Here is a 25,516-nt window from a genome sequence, read left to right on the forward strand (position 1 = left end):
TAAACCAATGGTTGGTTTTGTCAATATTTGACCCAAACATTGGTTAAAACAACCCAACATATTTTACAGCGTAGGCTAAATTTTTGTGATATCAACTTCAAATTTGGAACACAGCTTGGTTAGGCATATGGCTTTGATTACGTCTAGCAATTTTAGAGTCCAAATTATTTTGGAAATACATATTTTGTATAAAAAAATAATGTTCATTTCAGCATTTCAGTTCAGTTAATTTGCTTTACAGTAAACATAAACTTCCATTACGTGTTTACACTTTTGAAGTGCTTTCACATATTCTGAGTGTCTTCTTTAAAAAGAGTCCTTACACAAGGTCTAAATTCCAAAGTTCAGATCTGTGCTCAAAAGGGGGGTGACGTTACAGTTTACATTTTTTTTTAACATTTTTAAGCATATTGTTATGGTCATTTAAGTTTAAAATATTGACAACTAAGGCCCACAGTTGCATTTTGATGCATTTCATACATTTTCAAGAAATAAAGATACAAATTACAGGTCAAATAAAGAAACGTGTTCCAGAAGTGTTAGAAATTCTTTCACTCAGTAAGCAGCGACCTTGTTCAATATCTAATTATTTCAAAACGGTTGCTGGGAGACAATTAAGCGTGCCAGTTACTGTTATGTATAGCAAACAATAACAACAGTATTATTTAATTGCTTTTACAGTTTTTCACTTTGGCACTTTTTTCCACATAACTTTGGCACATTTTTCGAGACAGTCTTAATATTCTCTAAACTGTAAGTTCAATTGTCACAACTGTTTGCTGGAACATCAGAACTCTAGCATGTCTGCAAAATGTTGTAAATCACACAAAATATTTAATTCATGCTTCAAAAACGAGTTATTTGGTCAGTAAATTGGCCAATGCCACCAAAAAAAGAGAAAAAAGTGTTGTTGTCATTGCACAGTAAATTAAAATGTTTAGATGATTTTTTCACCATGGCAATATTTTTTATATACAGATGTCATGTGTTTTCTACATTTTAGTTGACATTGTCTGTTTTCTACACTATACAATAATTAAAGTTTTGTCTAGTTGAATGCTCATGTGTCTCACACTGGGCTTTTAGATACATAATTTAGCAGTAGGTAAAAATTTAGCACACAAACAAAAAATGGACTGGTCAAACTTTATATAAGGTGTCTTTATCTACCATGTACTTACATTAAAAAATAAGTACACTGCACTTATTGTGTTCATATTGTATTGCAAAACACTTTCTCTGCTCTTGAGGAGGGATACAGGTAAGGCTAGGGACAGATTTTTGGGACAGGTTGTTGTCTGTGTTGTTAAGACCCCTTTACCTATACCAAGGGAATTTCCACAGATTTGAATTACTGTTGTTTATATTCACCCGAAAACAAACAGCATAACTGTCACTGGATATGTTAGTAAAGTTTTGTAACATTTTAGATCAATCTCTCCAGATGCTCCAAACTTTGTTCTCAGGGATTTTAATAATTGCAATTTAAAGAAGACTTTATGTGAATATTGATGAACTCACAGAAGTGGTGTGTGATTATGTGTCCTTCTGTACAGATATGAATATTCCTAACAAAACGGTTATTGATTTTCCAGATAATAAACCATCAGTCTCCAATCAAACAAAATACCTTCTGCACAGAAAACAGGCAGGATTTAAACAGGGTGATCTGAATGCAGTTAGGGAATTGAAAAAGGCATTGCCAGTTCAATTGAATAAGGATACAACAAAATATAAGGATACAATTGAGAAACAATTAAGTGGTAATAATCTAAGATCGGCCTGGCAAGATATGAAGGAAATGCCAGGCTGTAAAGAAGAGGGGATATGGATATTAAACCGAATGGGTTTAGCTCAACGAAAAAGTTTACTGACTACTAGGGGTGTCGAAATGAATCGTTTCTACGATGCATCGCGATGCAGACGAGGACGATCCGGTATCGGTTCAGTAATAGACCATACTGACGCTTTTCTGACATAATTTGTCGCGTGTGTGCTTTGTCGCGGTAGCAAACAATGGCAGAGGAGGCGAGACGCGAGTGCGAGTAATTAAAAATGCTCCGAATACTTTAAAAGCCTACATCTATTCTGGGCACAATTCGGCTCTAATGAACAACCTGGTAAGCACGACCTGGAGAAGACACGCGCTGTGCGCGCTCATGTCACGCACACATAGAGCTGATTTAAGTATCCGAACCCGATGGTCAAATTACAATTATTCTGTGTTGTTACGCATGATTATAAATGGATGATCGTTACCTTCAACAGCGGGCTCAGCGACGGTTGATGCGCGCATCTCTATGGTAACATTATACACTGATGAATGAGCGCTGCTTTTAAATTAACATTTCTTTACAACAAAATTGATTTGACACAATTTCATTTACTAAATGGCATAAACAGGCTTTACTCCCTTGAAACTTAAACTGGAATTTCACTGTTTCTGTCAGTGCGACTTCCCGAACAGGTGAACACGCACACGCACACATCACTTTTGGAGTAAAAATTGAAATTGCAGATGCAGTGCACCGCGATGCATCGCGATATCGAATTGAACTGAATCGATGACATGATAATCGTTATCGAACCGAACCGTGAGACCAGTGTAGGTTCACACCCCTACTGGCTACAAAGCTTTACAAGCTACAAAGAGTTCCCGAAATTTTTAAACAAACATGTTATAGTTCCCGTAACTAAGACTAGGGCTGCAAGGGAACTCGATGATTTAAGGCCGATAACTTTTACTTCAATAGTTATGAACTGTTTAGAGAAAGTAGTTAAGGGAGAAATTTTACAGCAGTCTAAAGATAGTCTTGATCCTCTGCAGTTTGCATTTAGACAGGACAGTTGTGTCAATGATGCTAACCTTACTTTGTTAAATTGTTTGTTCAAAACACCCATGCTAGGCTGCTATTTATTGATTTTTCTTTGGCCTACATACAATACTGCCCCATTTGATGACAGATAAACTTATTTGAATTTTTAACTTGGATCTCAATATTGTTAGGTGGAATATCCTCAGTGTTTCAGAGTCAATGGTGTGCATCTGATCTAATGGTGTTAATCAATGGAGATCTGATGAGGACCTGTGCCTAGACACGATGACAATGCAGCCCTGAAGTGTCAACCAGACTCTCCCCAGTGAAGGCCTCCTTCCCTTCCCTTTACCTCTGTATGGATAAAACGTTATCAAAATGATTAAAGTTTGCATGGATCTGCGGAAACGAAAAACAAATTCTGTATTATGCAGGCCAGACAAGTAATTTGGCGATGCCACTATGTAAAGAAAGACTACGTGCCTCAGTCACTGCCTTTTTCACACATACATATTCAAACGCACATACCTATAGACCAAACATGTAATACGCATGTGCACGCCGTCACCGTTTTCACAGATTCACGTTTTTGAAGTTTACATGGAGATGATAACGCTTTTCAAAAATGTTCAAAACTTGCACCTTGAAACCTACTTCAAAGTTTGCATTCTCGAGCCACCAAAAACCTTTATCGTGCAAATGAACGGCCAGAACACATTCAAAGTTTTTAGTTTTTAGTCGTGTAAGCGGTCCCCAAGTTAACAACTTATGATCTTTTCAACGGAAGTGAATCAATCATAAACTTACTTTATCTGGATAATAACTTTATTCTAAGATGCTGTAAAGCCAAAACAATCTCTGTTACATTCATTTCCTATTATCACTGTAAAGCTGCTTTGAAACAATCTATATTGAGCCCGCAGGGTGGAATGTTTCAACCTTGAGATGGCAAGAGGGTCTTGACGAGGGAAAGACATGTGCTCGGAGTAGACTTACCCTGGAAATACACATGTGGGGGTTGCCCAACCGGGGAACCATGCACATGGAGGCTCCTAACTGATCACGAGGGCTGACCAACCGGGCATGCACTCTGGTGATGGCATCATTAGTGCAGAAGGAACTCAGGGTCTATGGAGAATTCATCTGAGTAAAATAGAGCACGTATCCAGTCCGTGGAGTGGAATGGTGCAGCAAGCAATGACACCTAACAGGTCCTATTTACTGGCTACTGGAAGTGAGTACACGAGAGGACACTGGCTCTACATGGAGATTGTAGAATCTCGCGAAAGTGTTTGGTGTCGCCCAGCCTGCAGCTCTACAGGTGTCTGTTAGCGAGGCGCCATGCACTAGAGCCCAGGAGCAAGCCACACTCGTGGTGGAGTGTGCCTTCACCCCTAGGGGGCATGGCAGGCTGTGCCTTACCTGTGCCTGGTAAGCCAAGACAATGACGTCCACAATCCAGTGAGACAACCTCTGCTTGGAGCCTTTCCTTTCAGCTTCCCACCATAATAACAAATTCAGAGCTGGTCTGAGGTTCTGAAACACCAAATTCTGTCTACCTAAGCACGAAGGGCGCGTACTGGATAGAGCAGTGCCAAGGCTTGATTGCATGAAGGAAGTGGTGGGAACCTTCGGCACATATCCAGACCGGGGTCTCAAGATGACGTGAGAGTTAGCCGGCCCAAATTCCAGGCACGCTTCATCAACCGAAAATGCCTGCAGGTCCCCTACCCTCTTGATGGAGGCCAAAGTAACCAGGATCGCTGTCTTCATGGAGAGGTACTTTGGCTTGACTGAGTGCAATGTCTCGAAGGGGGCTCTCTGCAGTGCAGTTAGAACAACTGCGAGGTCCCAAGAGGGCATATGTGGGGGGCGAGGAGGATTTAACCTCCTTGCCCCTCTAAGGAACCCGATGTCCAGGTCATGCTGTCCTACCATTAATAACTAATGATCTTTTCAACAGAAGTTTGTAGGTTTGTAGGCCTTCACCTCCTGATGCACTTCCGGGAACCCAGGAACCAATCGTCCAGCCTTGAGCGTTCAGGGGAGGGGGCGCCACTTCAACCAGATGCTCTCAGCTGCCCGGGCAAGCATGGCCATCAGACTCGGCGAATGCTGGCACTCCCGAGGGAGGCAACGCAGGCGAATCCTCATCTCCAGAGGAATCAAGCCTGTGATGCTGTGAGCAACATGGCGTCATCCGCTGGAGCCCCGAATGAAACACTGGGTCTCCTAGAGGAACCAGGTTCACCTGGAAGCTCCACGGCTTGCGTTGTGCATGGGGGCGTGGACAGAGGAAGACTCGTCAGATTATTCCACACCGTTAACCCTCAGATCACCCTGGCCACCAGCCAAAGTATCCCCTATCGAGGAAGAGACAGATTGGGGTGTGGCAGAGGGGACTCTTCCCCCACGGAGGTCATGGAGTCCCATGTTCCCGCAATGAGAACATGACTCGTCGAACAGAGTGCTGTCTGAGCGTCATTAAAGCCCAAACACGCTAGACAGCGCTCATGACCATCAGGTGGATGGATCATGCGCCCACATCCAAAAAAACACGGGCAAGACATCTTTAAAAAAATGTGCCCGTGCAGCTCTTTTAGAAGAGAAAGCTCTCTTAGCAGTGATGAAGCGCCCATGGGAGAACATGAGCCACGTGCAATCACTGCACAGACGAGCCGTAGGACCGTGAACCCACATTTTCATATCTTTGGATCATTTTCTAATAATTCAAAGATGATAGGGCTCTCTAGCGAAACCCCCATTTCATCAGTCTCTGACATAACTCGTAGTGACTGACTGAAAGGGAACTAACTGTTCAGAGATCTGAACTTATTGTTTTTGGGGAAAAAATCTAATTTGAGAATTGAGCCAAATCGATTAAGAAAACTATAAACAAGAGTTGCAATTTTGCTACAGTGGGTCTTCAATGGTTAAAGACATTCCGAACTTTCTGTTTATCAGAAATGCTCATTTATCACGTCAGGGCCACGTTTTTGTAAGGTGCTCATGCTCATTTATACTGACTTAGCTCCATCTTTTGTTCGTGTTAAAGTCTGGCAGAATCTATTAAGTACTCCTCGAGTTTGAGCGAGAAAAATATGCCTCTGTCCTTGCATGTTATTGGGTTGACAGCCTGCCAAGGACTGAATTCAAGCAGACAATAGATAACGCCTACAACTCTAGTAAATGCAGTTAAAGCACTGAGAACTTTTAGCAAATGGTGCCTACATAAAACACTTTTGACAACATTTATTAAGAATTCTCCACGTAGTTTAACACACTCTGAAATGCTGGTCAGTTGGTCAGTCGAGGTATTCTGCTGATATAATGACAATATATAGGCTATGTATAAATAAATAAAAAATGTTGACAGCGAACGGGAGGTACAATAACACTTTATATTTTATAATAATTTACAAAAACATTTGAATAAACAATACTGTTACGTGGAAAAGTGGACATGGGTATATTCTCAAAATGGCCATAATCAGTCCCTCTAACTAGGTCCTAATGAACGGCAGATTGTGCATTACATTACATATTCCATAGATATTGGAAGTATGCACCCCAGCCGCACTGCGATTTTATTTTCATGTATTTCTAGTTTAGACCCAACATATCTGAATTGTACTAATGCATTCTGTGGGAAAGGAGAAGATGAATAAGCTCATTCAAGTCCAAAGAGCTGGGCTTTCATTCTTTCTCCTCACCGCTGCAGATTCCATTACAGACCAAAAGCTACAGCACACTGTGATACCTGCTTCCTGCTCATTATCAGTGCGTCTTACCGGCATCCACAGGGACGGCCTCCACTGTGTATGGGCTGAAATGAAAAGTTCTGAACCTGGCACAGCAACACTGTGCTTGCATAAGCAGAATGGGCGCCTGTTCTTGTATTATTAAACATCAGTAGAAACCGGTGTAGTAACAAAAACAAAAAGAAACATTGAAAATGTTTCTACTGAGACAACTGAAAGGTACGGTAAGTGATACCATTATATTTAAACTATGTTTTTCACCACACACTTCGCTCTAATCTTTCTTTTAAAATGTTTCAAAGGAACTTTAATCGTAGGATTAAAGAGATACTCTACATAGGCTCATTCCTTAAAAGTTTTAGTAAATTTGGGTGACATTTGGGTATAAAGTGTTTTAATTCTACAATACATGGTGTAAAAACATCTGAATGCTGCCTTCTTCAGGTTGAACGAAGTTCAAGTTGCAGTTGAATTTTCCTATTGGATGTTGTGGTACTGCGTGACATAAGCAGGCACCAGCTCACCACGCCCTTATCTACAGAGAGACGCGGGTCTCAGGTGCACGCCCCCCCTCCGCTGGGCTCTGCCCACTTTTCCAGCATTTTTCAAATATTGCCAGTGGGTGGAGTCAGGCTCTGACCAGGGGTTGAGTTACCCTTTAATGAATCAAAATTAGATGTTTTTAACTTGAACACATTGAACTCTAGAAGATGACAAAGACTTAAGAAGATATCTCTTTAGGCTAAAAGTAAAGACCCTTTCACACAAAACACATCACTTTTAAATGTTTTTTTTTTTCACGCTTGCCCTTTTTAAAGTTTATTCAAGTGTGCTATTAGTGTACTTTTAAACAAAAAATAAGAAAGTATACTTTCATTCTACTTTTTACGTACCTCTCAGAACGTCTCGGTTACGTATGTAACCCTAGTTCCCTGATAGGGAACGAGACGCTGCGTCAAACGCTGTGGGAACGCCCCCTGCGTTGTGCGTCATGAAGCACGTATGGAATCAGCCCAATGGAGAGATGGAACGTCATAGGCGGGTGACGTCATCGACCAGGAAACTATAAAGCACCCCATAAACACAAGCGCAACAGCTTCTGATAGGCCTGAAGGAAGCGCTAGTGGGAATGCCGGGAGTATGGTGGAATGACGCAGCGTCTCGTTCCCTATCAGGGAACTAGGGTTACATACGTAACCGAGACGTTCCCTTTCAAGGGAACTCGAGCTGCGTCAAACGCTGTGGGAACGCTTATACCCACGTCGCCAGAGGACCAAGTGACCGCCATGTGAGAACTAGCGCACAGAGGACAAGAGCACCTGTGCCCCAGGGGTAAAACTTAAGTTTAGGTTGTAGAACTTAATGAAAGTATGCGGTGAAGACCATTCAGCCGCATCACAAACGTCGCTGAGGGAAACTCCTGACAGTAAGGCTTTAGAAGCCGCCATACTCCTGGTAGAGTGTGCTCGTACAGCCAAAGGTGAAGGCTGACCAGCCGACTCATAGGCAAGTGAGATAGCCTCGACCACCCACTTGCTCATTCTCTGTTTAGACGCGGGAACCCCTTCTTGGGTGGCCCAAAGCACAAAAATATTTGTTCTGACTTCCTCCACAGGGCAGTTCTGTGGACATAGGCGTCTAACGCCCTAACAGGGCAGAGTAAATTAAGTTTCTCCTGGTCAGACGACAGAAAGGGAGGAGGACAAAAGGCCTGCAGAACTGTAGGTCTAACAACATTAGTAGGGACCTTGGGAACGTAACCTGGTCTAGGATGCAAAAAAGCCTTAACCATGCCAGGCGAAAATTCCAGCCACGAGGGTGAAACCGACAGAGCCTGCAAATCTCCGATTCTCTTTAGTGAGGAGATAGCAAGAAGAAAGATTGTCTTAAACGTGAGAAACTTCTCAAGACCTTCTAATACGATGGTCAGATCCCAGGCCGGCACCCTCGTACGAACTGCTGGCCTCAGCCTCAGTGTGCCACGAAGGAAACGAGTTATAAGCGGGTGTCTCCCAAGAGAAACTCCACTGAAAGGGACGTGGTAAACAGCCAGTGCCGCCACATACACCTTTAGTGTGGAGGGGGATAGCCCTGTGGAGAAGCGCTCCTGCAGGAATTCCAGCACTGCACCCACTGGGCAGTTAACTGGGTCCTGCAGGTGCTCTCCACATCAAGAAGTGAAGAGTTTCCACTTCAAGGCATAAAGCTTCCTCGTGGATGGAGCTCTGGAGTGAAGAATGGTCTCAACAACCTCGGTTGAGAGACCAGAGTTCATGAGCTGGGCCCCCTCAGAGGCCAAGCCCACAATACTGGGCGGGGGTGAAATATCATGCTGCCCGCCTGAGGGAGTAGATCCCTCCTGACCGGGAGCTCCAAGGGAGAGCCGTCCAGGAGAGAAATCAGGTCCGCAAACCATACTCGGGCCGGCCAGAACGGGGCTACTAATAGTAGGCTGACCCCGTCCCGGCGAACCCTCTCCAGAACTCCAGGTAGCAGAGCAATCGGGGGAAAGGCGAACAGACGTGACCTCGGCCACGGCTGCACCATAGCGTCCAACCCCAGAGGGGCTGGATGGCTGATGGAAAACCACAGATGACAATGCGTGGTCTCCTTGGAAGCGAATAGGTCCACCTCGGCGCGACCGAAACTCAACCAAAGGAGCTCCACCACCTCGGGATGGAGTCTCCAATCCCCCGGCCTCGGCCCCTGTCTCGACAGGGAGTCTGGTACCACATTCAAATACCCAGGAAGATACATTGTTCTCAGAAATAGTAACCTCCCTTGGGACCACAGGAGGATCTGACGGGCCAACTTGTAAAGCCAGCAAAACCGCAAGCCCCCCTGATGATTTATATAAGAGACCACCGACGTGTGTGACAGAACTAACACATGATGACCTTTCAGGTCTGCTAGGAAGTGTTTCAGAGCCTGGAACACCGCCAACATCTCTAGACAATTTATAAGCTGTGATAGATGATGGTCCTGCGACAGCCCTTGGGCTGGACGACCACTCGTGACCGCCCCCCACCCTGTGAGGGAAACATCCGTCGTTAGCGTTACGCGACGACAAAGAGCCCCCAACACAGGCCCTTTGAATAGGAACCAAGTTTCTTTCCACATGACCAGAGCACGAAGGCAGCGCCGCGTGACTTTGACCGTGCGGAGAAGATTTCCCCTCTGGGAGAATCCCTTGGTCCTGAGCCACCACTGTAGCGATCTCATGTACAACAGACGCTGATGCCATCAGACCCGACAGTCTCTAAAACTGTTTTACAGTAAGTAGCTGGCCTAGCTTTACTTGTTTCACAGCTGAGAGAATCGAAACGATGCGGGTCGGAGCGAGTCGCGCCTGCATCGAAACCGAAACCCAAACGACACCCAGAAAAGTGGTCTTCTGAGGAGATAATACACTTTTCTTTGCGTTCAGCCTCAACCCCAACTTCCTGATATGAACGAGAACGACATCTCAATGTCGAACTGCCATCTGCTCTGTCTGAGCTAAAATCAACCAATCGTTGATGTAATCAAGAGGACACGAACACCCTGAAGCCTCAGGGGCACTAGTGCTGCGTCCAATGCATTTCTTGAAAGTGCGGGGAGATAAAGCTAGGCCAAACGGAAGAACCCTGTGCTGGTACACCTCGCCCCCGAAGATGAACCTCAGGAACTTCCTGTGTTGTGGAAGGATGGAAATGTGGAAGTACGCGTCCCTTAGATCTATCGTGACAGACCAGTCCTCGGATCTGATTTGTGACACGATCTGCTTGATAGTGAGCATCTTGAATTTTGGCTTCCCTACCGAGCGATTCAATAGGCGCAGGTCTAAAATTGGACGCAACCCCCCCATCCTATTTTGGAACGATGAAATATCGGCTGTAATAGCCTGACTCCACACTGGGAGGAGGAACCCGTTCTATAGCCTCCTTTTGAAGGAGTGCTTTCACCTCTTGTTCCATAACCAGAGCCTGCTCGGGGCCCACCACTGTAGGCAGAACCCCTCTGAATCTTGGTGGACGACACCTGAATTGGATAGCATAATCCCTTTCTATTGTCTGCAGGACCCAATGAGATATTTTTGGAAGGCTTTTCCACTCTGCCAGAAAATCTACTTAGGGTACCAGTCTCTCGAGACTGGCCTCTGGTGTAACTTGAGCAGCAAACGCAGCGCCCTGTAACGGCACACCGGCAGGGAACAACTGGTCTAACCGCTCTGAAACCCTTCTCAGAGGGAGCGAGCGTCCCTCAGGAAATCGCTCGCTGGGACCGTCTGCGCCCCGGCATGAAGGCGGGGTTGGCAGAACGGGCCCCTGAGGGCACCGAGGAAGAATGGGCACCGTAGAAAGAGGTGAACACCTTTCCGCCTCGGTGGGGACCACCCTCAGTGTCACGCCAGGACTTCTTCTTAGCCGAAGCCTTCTTAGCTAATATAACTGTCCTCAGATCAGTTCTATTACTGGGAGATTTCGGCTGAGACTGCCGCGGCTGAGCCCACTGTCAAGCAGGGGGAGCATGAGACCCGACACTCTACTTCAGCGCCCTATATGATGAGCTCGCAGACGGCCGGGGATGCTCCCGCCCAGCAGCCCCAGGGACATGAATTTTTAATTTTTTAATTAAATTTTTTGTTTGCTTTTCCTTCTCCTGGAATTTATCGATGATAGAATTTACAGCATCGCCAAATAAACCCAGGGGGGAAAGAGGAGTGTCTAAAAGGAAAGCTTTTTCTTTTTCTTTTATATTTGTCTGATTTAACCACAGATGTCTTTCTGCGGCCGCCAGAGCTGCCATAGATCGACCCACTAGCTTGGCCGACTCTCTGGTTGCGCGCAGGGATAAATCAGCAGCCTGAAGCAGTTCGCGAACTACGTCAGCACTGACCTCCTCACTCTCACTCACGTCCCTCAGCAGGTCAGCCTGGTATGCCTGCATAATAGACATAGTATGCAGACATGACGCAGCCTGACCCGCCGCCGAATACGCTTTACCAACAAAAAACGAAATATTTCTAAGAGGCTTGGTGGGTAATGCCGGTGCCTTAACAGATGACGCAGCCTCGAGGGAGAGAAAACTCGCAAGCGTCTCTTCCACGCGAGGCATAGCCGAATAACCATATGATTTTGCCCCCACAATATTAGAATATGTTGAAGTCTGGGGACTAAACACTCTATATGACATCGTTTTTTTCCACGATTTCGACACCTCAGTGTGGAGATCGGGAAAAAACGGCAAGCACCGGCGTGGAGGTTGCACTCGTGACGGCAAAAATCTCTCATCTAATTTTGATTTAGAAACAGACTCCTGTCTAGTCACTGGCCATACAATGCTGAGTTTTTCTACAGCTCTTGTTAATACCTCCACTAGCTCATCACTTTCAGGAGTGTAAGGTGGCGAATCCTCCACATCTCCCTCATTTATAACTGGTGCCTCAGCCCGAGTGGAGGAAACAGCAGCGCGTGCTTCCGAACACGGGACTGAGGCACTGGATCTCACAGGTGAAGGGAGAGATAAGGCAGAGCCCGTCTCTAACCCCGCTGAGAGATCCATCTGCGATCCCCACGATACGCGTCGTCGCTCTGCCTCGGCAAGAGCGGGACCCGAACCGCGGTGAGCGCGCACCGAACCGCTCTCCTCGAAGAGCGCCCGGCGGGAGCGGAGCGTCCTTAATGGCAGACGCTCGCAATGCTCACAATCAGCTCCCTCGAGAGCTGACTGGGCATGCTGCACTCCCAAACAAACAACACAAAGAACGTGTGTATCCCCACTCGTAAAATAACGCGAGCAGGGAGGGACACACTTCCTAAACTGCTGTTCGTTCGCCATATCTCTCTTAATATATATATATATATATATATATATATATATATATAAATTGTTTGTGTGGTGCAGAGTATGTAAAGACAGACAATATTCACACAGAGACAGATTCACATATAGCGCGACTGAAGCCACAGAAAGCTGTTGCTCTTGTGTTTATGGGGTGCTTTATAGTTTCCTGGTCGATGACGTCACCCGCCTATGACGTTCCATCTCTCCATTGGGCTGATTCCATTCGTGCTTCATGACGCACAACGTAGGGGGCATTCCCACAGCGTTTGACGCAGCTCGAGTTCCCTTGAAAGGGAAATATACTTAAACTTACACTTAGGTATTTTACTTACACTGACAGAAAGTACGTTTAACCTATACTTGTACACAATTTGAATTGAGATATGTATTTAAAAGTATTCAAAGTTTAAAACGGTTATGCTTAAAGTATACTTAAAAAAATTATACTTTCATAAACTAAAGAAGTGGGCCAATTTAGTCCCGAGTAGTATTGAAATAGTGCTCTTACAAGTATACTACTAGTGTAGTGATATTATTGGATCCCATTTTTGATGAAAATGTTGAAGAATGTTGAAGGGATAGTTCATCCATTTTTGGGTGAATTTACTCATCCTAAAGTTGTTCTAAACTTGTATGAATTTATTTCTTCGACTGAACAAAATATCTTATTTAGAAGAATTTCAGTAACCAAACAGTTAATGGACCCAATTGACTTCCATAGTATTTTTTGTTTGGTCACCCAAATTATTCAAAATATCTTATTTTGTGCTCAGCAGAAGTCATGTTTGGAACAACATGAGGGTGAGGAAATGATGACAATAATTTTTGTTTTTGGGTGAACTATCCCTTTAAGAATGTAGATGTAGAAATATATGCAGATTGGAGACCATGTCACAAATAGAGCAAAGTGTGAAAGTAAAAAATGTATTCAAGCAATTTGACAACCACAGGTTTTGCTCTGGTATATGTACCTGCACCAGCTCCGGACATCTTAATGGTAGACGCATTTCATTGCAGGATGAGAAAAAAAATAACACCCTCTCCAAAGAAAATAAATTTCTCAGCGGGCGAAAGTTGGCATCCGATGTGAATAGCTCCATAGTGGTCACTTCTATTCAAAATGTTCTTGTAGACTGGTAAGGAGACTTTGGAAGGAAAATAACTCCATTCAGCCCTGTCACCATCATTGGCGAAGACACTGGGGTGGTATAGGCCTACCTGGGGTCCACTTGGTCAATAAATCTAGAGTAGGCAGCAAATACACACTGCCTGTATAAGAAAGCTGCAGCACCTAGACAGGAGGTGGCACAGGGCATTAGCTTAATCAAGAAATGTACCTCAGTTCAAGAACAAACCCCAATCCCTTGCAGTTGGTGGATGAAGGCAATGCTGTCCAGGCTCTCAGAAATCATGAAAACCATCCATATCATAGAGTTCCATGGAGATCCTTCTTCCCTGCTGCAATCAATGTGTGCAAATTTCTCTCGGCTGAATATGTTTATAAAGAAGTCTAGCTGCTGCAATACCTGAATTTTCTTTGTGGGTTCAATAAAGTTATATATAACTTTCTAGCAATCCAGCACAAGATGTATCTTCATGGGGTAACGTGCATTGATAAAATCTGTCATGTAACCACCCGCTCACCAAGATGGTGTTTTATACATAATCTTTAAAATAACAGACTAAGACTTGAACAGAAAATCTGAAGGATCAGTTAAATGGAAACTTGAATTGTCTGGTATTGTATTAGCACGTCTCATTGTTTGTCCTATTCTCTATGTTCATTGTCTCATTAATTCAACTCAGTGATTTCATTGCTCAAACAAAAATATTTTTGTATTTACAGAGTTTAATAGCTTTTCTTATTCAGTGATGTTTGGTTTCCTCCATTATCTTATTTAAACAAGTACATTACTTCCAGTTGAGTATTTTGGTTTCTTGCCATATACAGTTTCTCTTTTAAGTCTAAATAACCCTTTTTTTATCAGATATGCCTGGTGCACATCCTTTTTTACTGACTATTCCTGGCTGAACTGAAGCAGAACCGCATCATGGGATTTTGCATGACTGTTGAAAACCGCATCTTCACATCACTTCACACTTAAGACTGTTCTGAACACTGGAGAAAACTTTATACTATTTCCCTAGCTGCAACGATGCCATGCAAGTATGATTAAAATATCACATTCATGTCTCCACGGTCATTGTTTGGTACATGAAATATATCCAAAATTAAAATGCAGCCTTAAAAAAGAGCTACATAATAAAAAACAATTACAGATTTCGACAGATAAAGTGATAGGTGATTTTAAACATGACATTAGAGAGTGAAGGATGAGGCATTTTGGATGCATATATCATTAGCCTGCACTGCAATTTTAATTATCGACAGATGTCTTTTTTTACTTCTTTTTTTTAAGTAATTGCTGTACTCTCAGATGCTAAATGATGCAAACCTAAAGCAACAGGCATGGTTTTGACTGTTTGAAAAATCATGTTTCAAATCAGAGGTTCCCTTTCAAGGGAACTTCGAGCTGCGTCAAACGCTGCGGGAACGCCCCTGCGTTGTGCGTCATGAAGCACGTATGGAATCAGCCCAATGGAGAGATGAAACGTCATAGGCGGGTGACGTCATCGACCAGGAAACTATAAAGCACCCCAAAAACACAAGCGCATTAGCTTCTGTGCTTTCAGTCGCGCTACATGTGAATCTGTCCCTGTGTGATATTGTCTGTCTTACATACCCTGCACCACACAAACAATTTATCCCTATATATATATATATTGAGAGATTATGGCGGACGAACAGCAGTTTAGAAAGTGTGTTCCTCCCTGCTCGCGTTATTTAACGAGCGGGGATACACATGATCTTTGTGTTGTTTGTTTGGGAGTTCAGCATGCCCAGTTTGCTCTCGAGGGAGCAGACTGTGAGCATTGCGAGCGTTTGCCGTTAAGGACGCTCCGCTCCCGCCGATCGCACTTTGAGGAGAGCGGTTCGGTGCGCGCTCCCCGCGGTTCGGGTCCCGCTTCTGCCGAGGCAGAGCGGCGGCGCTTATCGTGGGGATCGCAGATGGATCTCACAGCGGGGTTTGAGACGGGCTCTGCCTTATCTCTCCCTTCACCTGTGAGATCCAGTGCCTCAGTCCCGGGTTCGGAAGCACGCGCTGCGGTTTCTTCCGCTCGGGCTGAGGCACCAATGCTGCAGCTATCCAGTTCTGAGGAACTTGATGTTGTTAGTGTTGAGGGAGATGTGGAGGATTCGCCACCCCACACTCCTGAGAGTGATGAGCTTATGGAGGTGTTAACAAGAGCTGTTGAAAAACTTAATATTGAATGGCCAGTGACTAGACAGGAGTCTGTTTCTAAATCAAAGTTGGATGAGAGATTTTTGCCGTCACGTGTGCAGCCTCCACGCCGGTGCCTGCCGTTTTTCCATGATCTCCACACCGAGGTGTCGAAATCATGGAGAAAACCGGTGTCATATAGAGTGTTTAGTCCCCAGACTTCAACATACGCTAATATTATGGGAGCCAAGGCTCATGGTTATGGTGCTTTGCCTCGTGTGGAAGAGACGCTTGCGAGCCATCTCTCCCCCGAAGCAGCATCATCTTTTAAGGCACCGGCATTACCCACCAAGCCTTTAAGAAACACTTCGGCTTTGGTGGGTAAAGCATATTCGGCAGCAGGTCAGGCTGCGTCATGTCTGCATACTATGTCAATCTTGCAGGCATACCAGGCTGATCTGCTAAGGGACATGAGTGAGAGTGAGGAGGTCAGTACTGACGTAGTTCGCGAACTGCGTCAGGCTGCTGATTTATCCCTGCGTGCCACCAGAGAATCGGCCAAATTAATGGGTCGTTCTATGGCAGCTCTGGTGGCCGCAGAAAGACATTTGTGGTTAAATCAGACTAATATTAAAGAGAGAGAAAAAGCTTTTCTTTTAGATGCTCCTCTTTCTCCCATGGGATTGTTTGGTGATGCTGTGAATTCAGTTATCGATAAATTCCAAGAAGAAAAGAAACAAACTGCAGCTTTCAAAAAGTTTCTTCCCCTTAAAGTTCATGTCCCTGGGGCTGCTGGGCGGGAGCAGCCCCGGCCGTCTTCGAGCTCATCACATAGAGCGCAGCAGAGGCAGAGTGTCACGTCTCGTGCTCCCCCTGCTGGACAGTGGGCTCAGCCGCGACACTCTCAGCCGAAGCCTTCTCCCAGTAGAACTGATCTGAGGACAGTTATATTGGCTAAGAAGGCTTCGGCTAAGAAGAAGTCCTGACGCCAAGCCGTTCAGGATGCTGAGGGTGGTCCCCACCGAGGCGGAAAGGTGTTCACCTCTTTTTACGGTGCCCATTCCTCCTCGGTGCCCTCAGGGGCTCGTTCTGCCAACCCCGCCTTTATGCCGGGGCACAGACGATCCCAGCGAGCGCTTTCCCGAGGGACGCTCGCTCCCTCTGAGGAGGGTCTCAGAGCGGTCAGACCAGTTGTTCCCTGCCGGTGCGCCGTTACAGGGCGCTGCGTCTGCTGCTCAAGTTACACCAGAGGCCAGTCTCGAGAGGCTGGTACCCTTAGTAGAATTTCTGGCAGAGTGGAAAAGCCTTCCAAAAATATCTCATTGGGTCCTGCAGACAGTAGAAAAGGGTTATGCTATCCAGTTCAGGTGTCGTCCACCAAAATTCAGAGGGGTTCTGCACACAGTGGTGGGCCCCGAGCAGGCTCTGGTATTGGAACAAGAGGTGAAAACGCTCCTTCAAAAAGAGGCTATAGAACGGGTTCCTCCTCCCAGTTTGGAGTCAGGTTATTACAGCCGATATTTCATCGTTCCAAAGAAGGATGGGGGGTTGCGTCCAATTTTAGACCTGCGCATATTGAATCGCTCGGTAGGGAAGCTAAAATTCAAGATGCTCACTATCAAGCAGATCGTGTCTCAAATCAGGTCCGAGGACTGGTTTGTCACGATAGATCTGAAGGACGCATACTTCCATGTGTCCATCCTTCCACAACACAGGAAGTTCCTGAGGTTCGCCTTCGGGGGCGAGGCGTACCAGTACAGGGTTCTTCCGTTTGGCCTAGCTTTATCTCCCCGCACTTTCACGAAATGCATGGATGCAGCACTAGTGCCTCTGAGGCTTCAGGGCATTCGTATTCTCAATTACATCGACGATTGGTTGATTTTAGCTCAGACCGAGCAGATGGCGGTTCGGCATCGAGATGTCGTCCTCGCTCATATCAGAAAGTTGGGGTTGAGGCTGAACGCAAAGAAAAGTGTATTATCTCCTTCCCAGAAGACCACTTTTCTGGGTGTCGTTTGGGATTCGGTATCGATGCGGGCGCGACTCTCTCCGACCCGCATCGCTTCGATTCTCTCAGCTGTGAAACAAGTGAAGCTAGGCCAGCTACTCACTGTCAAGCAGTTTCAGAGACTGTTGGGTCTGATGGCAGCAGCGTCCAACGTTATACCTTGCGGCCTGTTGTACATGAGACCGCTACAGTGGTGGCTCAGGACCAAGGGATTCTCCCCGAGGGGAAATCCGCTCCGCACGTTCAAAGTCACGCGGCGCTGCCTTCGTGCTCTGGTCATGTGGAGAGAAACTTGGTTCCTATCCAAAGGTCCTGTGCTGGGGGCTCTTTGTCGTCGCATAACGCTAACGACGGATGCTTCCCTCACAGGGTGGGGGGCGGTCATGAGTGGTCGCCCAGCCCAAGGTCTGTGGCAGGATCATCATCTTTCGTGGCACATAAATTGTCTAGAGATGTTGGCTGTGTTTCAGGCTCTGAAACACTTCCTAACAGACCTGAGAGGCCATCATGTGTTAGTTCAATCAGACAACACGTCGGTGGTCTCTTATATAAATCATCAGGGGGGCCTGCGGTCTCGCCGGCTTTACAAGTTGGCCCGTCAGATCCTCCTGTGGTCCCAAGGGAAGCTACTATCTCTGAGAGCAATGTATCTCCCTGGGTATTTGAATGTGGTAGCAGACTCCCTGTCGAGGCAGGGGCCGAGGCCAGGGGAATGGAGACTCCACCCCGAGGTGGTGGAGCTCCTTTGGTTGAGTTTCGGTCGCGCCGAGGTGGACCTATTCGCTTCCAAGGAGACCACTCATTGTCATCGGTGGTTCTCCATCACTCTTCCAGCCCCCCTGGGGTTGGATGCTATGGTGCAGCCGTGGCCGAGGTCACGTCTGTACGCCTTTCCCCCGATTGCTCTGTTACCAGGAGTTCTGGAGAGGGTCCGCCGGGACGGGGTCAGTCTACTACTAGTAGCCCCGTTCTGGCCGGCCCGAGTATGGTTTGCGGACCTGATTTCTCTCCTGGACGGTTCTCCTTTGGAGCTCCCGGTCAGGAGGGATCTACTCTCCCAGGCGGGGGGCACGATACTTCACCCCCGCCCAGAATTGTGGAAACTGTGGGCTTGGCCTCTGAGGGGGCCCAGCTCATAGACTCCGGTCTCTCAACCGAGGTTGTTGAGACCATTCTTAACTCCAGAGCTCCATCCACGAGGAAGCTTTATGCCTTGAAGTGGAAACTTTTCACTTCTTGGTGTGGAGAACACCTGCAGGACCCAGTTAACTGCCCAGTGGGTGCAGTGCTGGAATTCCTGCAGGAGCGCTTCTCCACAGGGTTATCCCCCTCCACACTAAAGGTGTATGTGGCGGCACTAGCTGCTTACCACGTCCCTTTCAGTGGAGTTTCTCTTGGGAGACACCCGCTTATAACTCGTTTCCTCCGTGGCACTTTGAGGCTGAGGCCAGCAGTTCGTACGAGGGTGCCGACTTGGGATCTGGCCATTGTATTAGAAGGTCTTTCCCTAGCTCCTTTTGAACCTATCAAAGAAGTTCCCGAGAAGTTTCTCACTTTTAAGACTATCTTTTTGCTTGCTATCTCTTCACTAAAAAGAATCGGAGATTTGCAGGCTCTGTCGGTTTCACCCTCGTGCCTGGAATTTGCACCTGGCATGGTTAAAGCTTTTCTGCATCCTAGACCAGGTTACGTTCCTAAGGTTCCTACTAATATTGTTAGACCTACGGTTCTGCAGGCTTTCTGTCCTCCTCCATTTATGTCATCGGACCAGGAGAAACTTAATTCACTCTGCCCTGTTAGGGCATTAGACGCTTATGTCCACAGAGCTGCCCTGTGGAGGAAATCAGAACAACTTTTTGTATGTTTCGGGCCACCCAGGAAAGGGTGTCCGGCGTCTAAACAGAGAATGAGCAAGTGGGTGGTTGAGGCTATCTCACTTGCTTATGAGTCGGCTGGCCAGCCTTCACCTTTGGTTGTCCGAGCTCACTCTACCAGGAGTATGGCTGCTTCTAAAGCTTTTTTGTCAGGGGTTTCCCTGAGGGATGTTTGTGATGCGGCTGGATGGTCTTCACCGCATACTTTTATTAAGTTCTATGACCTAGACTTAAGCTCTACCCCTGGGGCACAGGTGCTCTCGTCCTCTGTGCGCTAGTCTCACATGACGGTCATTTGGTCCTATGGCGACGTGGGTATTCGCGTTCCCGCAGCGTTTGACGCAGCTCGAAGTTCCCTTGAAAGGGAACGTCTCGGTTACGTATGTAACCCTAGTTCCCTGATAGGGAACGAGACGCTGCGTCGCTCCGCCATACTCCCGGCACTCCCGTTAGCGCTTCCTTCAAGCCTATCAGAAGCTAATGCGCTTGTGTTTTTGGGGTGCTTTATAGTTTCCTGGTCGATGACGTCACCCGCCTATGACGTTTCATCTCTCCATTGGGCTGATTCCATACGTGCTTCATGACGCACAACGCAGGGGCGTTCCCGCAGCGTTTGACGCAGCGTCTCGTTCCCTATCAGGGAACTAGGGTTACATACGTAACCGAGACGTTACATACGTAACCGAGACGTTTTCAGAAACCCCTTTAACCTCTTTAACATCTCAAGTGTATAAATGCATTTTCAAACACAAAGCATACTAATCATATTCATGATGACAAACAAAAATGAATAACCCTTTCACAAGTGAAATAGCTAATTAGCTAAGGCCAAAATCAAGATGCATATGTGTGAGATGGGGCAGTGCAGGGAAGTTTTGGTAAAGGAACCATTGACTCCTGGTTTATGGTTTACCTTGTACAGCAACATAAGGGATGCACAACATATCTGCAGTAATTTTGGTATCAACCAATAAATATAACTTTAATGTTATCATTATCAGTCTGATAAGTTAAAAAATGCAGATATCTTTAATATGATGCTTCACAATAGAAGCATGTAGAGATATAGAATTTTAAAGGGACTATGTGTAGTTTTTTAGGTATTGTATTATCTAAAAACAATATTTTTATTCATAAATATGTCCTCAATTGTGTACAAATACCTCTGCCAATTATCTGACTTGTCCTCGTAAACAAAGAATTTATTATCTTAATATACATGTGACGGGCAGGTCCACGAAGGCTTCCATGTCATTCCGCCATCTTGAAAAACTATAATAGCAGAGAGGGTCAAAAAGTACTAGGCCAACGCGTTTCCACAACGCGTTTTCGTTCAGAGCCAGCATCACGTAACTGAAAGCAGCAGAAATGAAGGAACAGAGCAGTGACAGGCACTTCACTGCCCCGGCAAGTTTAAAAGGCTGGATTGCACTATTATATGTAATGGCATACATATGCCGAGCCACAGGAGAAGAAATCCTCGTCGCCAAAAAAGTCCAAAATTTAACGTAAAAGGAAACGTGACTGGAGATTACAAAAAAACAAGAGTCAATGTCGGGATAGCTTTTTCGAGGTGGAAAGAGCTAATGCAGGAGAAAGATTCAAAAGAGACGCTGAAGTTGCCTGCTTTCTCCTCGACAGGTAGGTTAAGTCAATATTACAGTCTTAATTACATGCTTTTTTTCATTGCTTGGTTGTGTACTTTATTATATAGACAGTGGAACATTTATAGTTAAACGTTAAACAGGCTCTTTAATGAATAGCAGCTATTGAGTAAAATTGAGAAGGCGCTAAAAACAAGGTTTGTAAGTTTACTTTTTGTAACCTAGAAATTCGATAAGAATATATTTTAATAGTGCATGTGATTGTTCTTGCATTGTTTGTCATAGCTTTTTGGTACATAACAGCTACCGTAGATGCAACACGCATTTGAAAAAGTGAGGCGCTGGAGAGCAAAATTTGTTTGAATGCAAAATATAATTTCACCGCTAGATGGGAGAAATTCCTACACAATGTCCCTTTAAAGGGAGTGTTGCTATCAATCACAAAAAAAATGCCAATTGTTAGCTAAGATCAACCAATACTGGTTGTCAGCTTCAAAATACAAATAATTATTGTATCAACAAAAAATGTCCATTTGTTGCATCCCTAGACAATGTATATATCAGTTTAAAAAGTGGAGTCAAGGAAAGTAGACTAAATGAGACAATCTCAAGTTGTTCATTTGTTTTGATTTGATTTGATTTTAGGCTGCTTTCACATGTCATACCTCACATTCCCGGGAGCTGGATATGGTGCAGGTGCAGGTACCAGTTCCATTACCCAGCACCTCCAAGGCTTCTGGCGTGGCTGCAGGGTTGTAGCTCATGTAATATTCCTGGAGCTGGGAGCTCAGGTTCTGCTCTGGCTCCTGACTCTTTTTCCTTCGCTTTCGGCCTACTGAACTGTGCTGCAATAGCCGGGTGGCACCCGGGTAACGTTTCCAGGAGACATAAATTACCGACAGGACAAGAGACACTGAGAGGAACAGTGCTACCCCACCCATTACCACTTTGTGAAATGACACGTCTTGCTCAGGAGCTGGTGTCACCAACAAGCTGTCAGGGGAAGAGGGTGTCCATTGATGGGAGTCTCTGGGATCTATATTTGCATGACTGGGAAAGGTGGGGCGTTGAGCCGGTCGAGGGTGGGGAGAAGGAATGGGCGCCTCAGAAGCAGGTGAAGGCAGGGGTGGAGACGGTGTTGTCGGTTCAGTTGGTTCAGGGGTAAGGTCAAAATACGGTTCAAGGGTCTGCAGATACAAAGGTGATTGAGCAGTAATTTCATAGTCATCACAGTCAATGAAGTTCTTTGAAGCCTCCATGACCTTCTCCCCTTGAAGGTACTTGGGACTGCTGCAGATTATACTAGTGTCTTTGGTGCCTCTGAAATTCTTGAGCCAGACAACAAGAGGACAAATGCCTGGCCCGCAATCCCACATGTTGCCTGCCAGGCTAATGGTTGTTAGGGAGATCCAGGCAGCCACAACTTCCTGAGACACATTGGGCAGTTTATTAGACTCTAAGTTGAGAACCTGAAGATTGGGAAGGCATTGAAATACTACAGGATCTAATACCTGTATCTCATTGCCAGAGATATCAAGCTTCTGCAAGGTATACCAGCTCCACGGTAGGCCTTGGTTGACAGCTCGAATACGATTCCACTGTAGGTACAGGGCACGAAGGTTAGCAAGGCGAGGAAACAGAAAGAAGTTGATTCTTGAAAACTGATTATGCTCCAGGTGGAGTTCCATAAGTCGAGACAAACCCAGGAATGCAGTCCGAGTTAGAACCCGAAGCCGATTATAGCCCAAGTCAAGAAACTCCAAGCTTCTGCACTCCAGAAAGGCCCGGACAGGGATTGTCGTAAGCCCATTGGAGCGTAAGTGCAGATTCTGCAGTTTTCGAAGACCATAAAACTGGCCTGGCTGCAGCTCCTGCAACTTGTTGTAGGAGAGATCAAGACTGCGAAGGTTAGGTACTCCGTGAAAAGTTAGATTATGGAGCTGTGAAATCCTATTGGAGCTCAAGATCAACTCCTTCAATCGCCGCACCCCCTGAAAACCACGACTATCCACAAATGTGATTTGATTGTGATCCAGGTACAGCCACAGTAGCTGGTTAAGATGGGCAAACTGGTAGGGGAGCATTGTGTGCAGGTCATTGTACCGCAGGGATAGACCTTGGCAACTAATTGAAATATTTTCTGGGACATCCTGGAAGCCAGCTGACTCACAATGGACAATTTTTCCCTCGCAGTGACAGCTATAGGGGCACATCCTTTCCCCAGAACTGAACAGCAGCAGGGAGGAGGCTTGGATGAGGAGGAGGCCTGCTAATCTCTCACAAGCAACAGAACCTGAAGAGGGAAACAGCACAACATCAACTTGTGATTTTTAACAAGAAGACCAATTTTATTTAGCTAAATATTCAGTTATCAACACTCATATAATTAAATGCTGCTTCCATCCACACCTAAAATATTTTTGTGAAGTCAAGAGGTCATTATCTTTTTGACATAACAGTTTAATTATCTTCTGTAAGTTATTTTTAAAAACAGTTGAGGACCATGAGATTTTATTTTTAATTATTTATTTTTAAATGAACAAAGGAATCATTTGCAGCCTTGATGTTCAACAAGTGAAATATTACCCATAACTGAAATACTGTCATTCATAGGAATGTTAATGGTAATAGTAATTAATGAAAGATGGTGGTTTTATTTAACATGCGACAATTTGCCGTTTTAGAGTGTTGCAGATTTATCTGGCTAATGAGAATCCCTGAAATTAGTAAGGGATAATGTACAGTGTACTTGTATCACCCTGAACCTGAAGTAATTTATTTTGCAATAATGTCCAGCTGACCGTTCATTATAGCTCTTATTAGATGTTTACCCAAAAAAAAAAAAAAAAAAAATCACATTAAATAAAAAAGTAATACCATAAACATGAAAGATGCTTTTTTTCCTTTGTTTTTATTTTCAAACAAATTGTGTTGCCCAAGACACATTTTTATGGGTCTTTTAGCCTCTTTGTTTGCTACTTGTTTCAGGATTGGTTGACTGCATAATTGGAATTTGTGGTTTGTCTGTCTCTCCAAACTGAGCGGTAATAGATCAGTTCATTAGATTAAAACCTTCCCAATCCCTGTCAAGATTAGCACACACAAACCTATTACTTCTGATTGGTTTGTTTCTGACATTGGTCTCAGAATATGAGAGATCTCGTAAGCATATTCTATATTATGAATAAGAACATATAGATCTCATATTCTAGCGAAATCATAAAAAATCACCAGCATATGATGTAGAGTATTTATAAAGTTCTACACAGCATAAGGCAAATCACTACAAATATGTTATTTAGTTTTTGGCACTCTCTTTTGAATTAGACTAGAATTACAGGAGGAGTCCCAAGAGAGTAATTTGAATTAATTTACCAGGGACCATTTTTAAAGCATAGTAATTACCACCTATGAACTAATCAACTTTAAGATATGACTAAAGACCAGCAATATCTTTAATGCTATATTTTATAGTGTTCTCTGGAAATTGATTAGTCATTTTAGAGCTGAATCATTACATCAAACATAATAACTCTGAAGCTATTACCCATGCTATTTGAAATGTGTTACATATCGTGTTATCCATGCCAGGGAAAAAAATGATGCAAAATGGACAATTCCATTACAATCTTTTGCATCTCATACGTTTTAAGTGCAACAGGAATTTTCTTTGCCAGGAAAAAGGAATACAGCAATATGAAGAACAAAGAAAAATTGATTTAAGTCTTAATGTATAACCATTCAGTTAAATATCTGCACTGTGTACCATAAACTAATTTCTACTGTAAAAAAGGAGGACTGAGGCCATCCAAACATACACAGCAAATTACAGAGTCATCTGTTTTACCAAACTATAATCCCATTGGTGCTGTTAAGAAAATCTCAGAGGAGGCTGAAGAAAAAAAAAAAACACAAGAGATCACTGTCATTAAATCTTCCAACAGTACTGTCCAATGGTCTCTTTTAAGGGCTTACCGGTGATAAAAACCAATTCAGAGTCCATGCAATAAATAGGCTATCATAATTACATATCATTGTTGTCAATTGCTGTTAGCATGCAGTATCGATTTTTATAGTAACATATGGCCATGAAAATCATCAAACCACTATTACCTGTACTCTTCAGCTTTTTGAGGAGAAAAAAAATTGCCCAGGCGCATCTCTCTGTGTTTCCAACTGACTTGTTGACTATTACCAATTGGTATGCTTCACTGGTAGTCCATTACACTCACATATTTTGTTTCCCTCTCTACAAGGGCATTTGTTAAGGGTCATTTTGATTGGGTCATGTTGTACCACTGTCCATGCAAGTCTTAAGAGCAAGAAACAGGAAAAGTAAAATA

The 25,516-nt window shown here is 44.7% G+C and overlaps 1 protein-coding gene across 1 annotated transcript in view; it reads right to left on the reverse strand.

The window, feature by feature from the left end:
- Positions 1–25,516, reverse strand: part of lrrtm4l1 (leucine rich repeat transmembrane neuronal 4 like 1) — a 102,552-nt gene that overhangs the window by 46,860 nt on the left and 30,176 nt on the right. The window contains exon 2 of the mRNA XM_077242956.1: positions 21,839–23,466. Within this exon, the coding sequence (XP_077099071.1) occupies positions 21,839–23,466 (1,628 nt within the window). The remainder of the gene's footprint in view (positions 1–21,838; positions 23,467–25,516) is intronic.

This window comes from Siphateles boraxobius, unplaced genomic scaffold (assembly GCF_051911475.1).
Source record: "Siphateles boraxobius isolate OS27281-9 unplaced genomic scaffold, OSU_SipBor_1 25, whole genome shotgun sequence".
Lineage (NCBI taxonomy): Eukaryota > Metazoa > Chordata > Actinopteri > Cypriniformes > Leuciscidae > Siphateles > Siphateles boraxobius.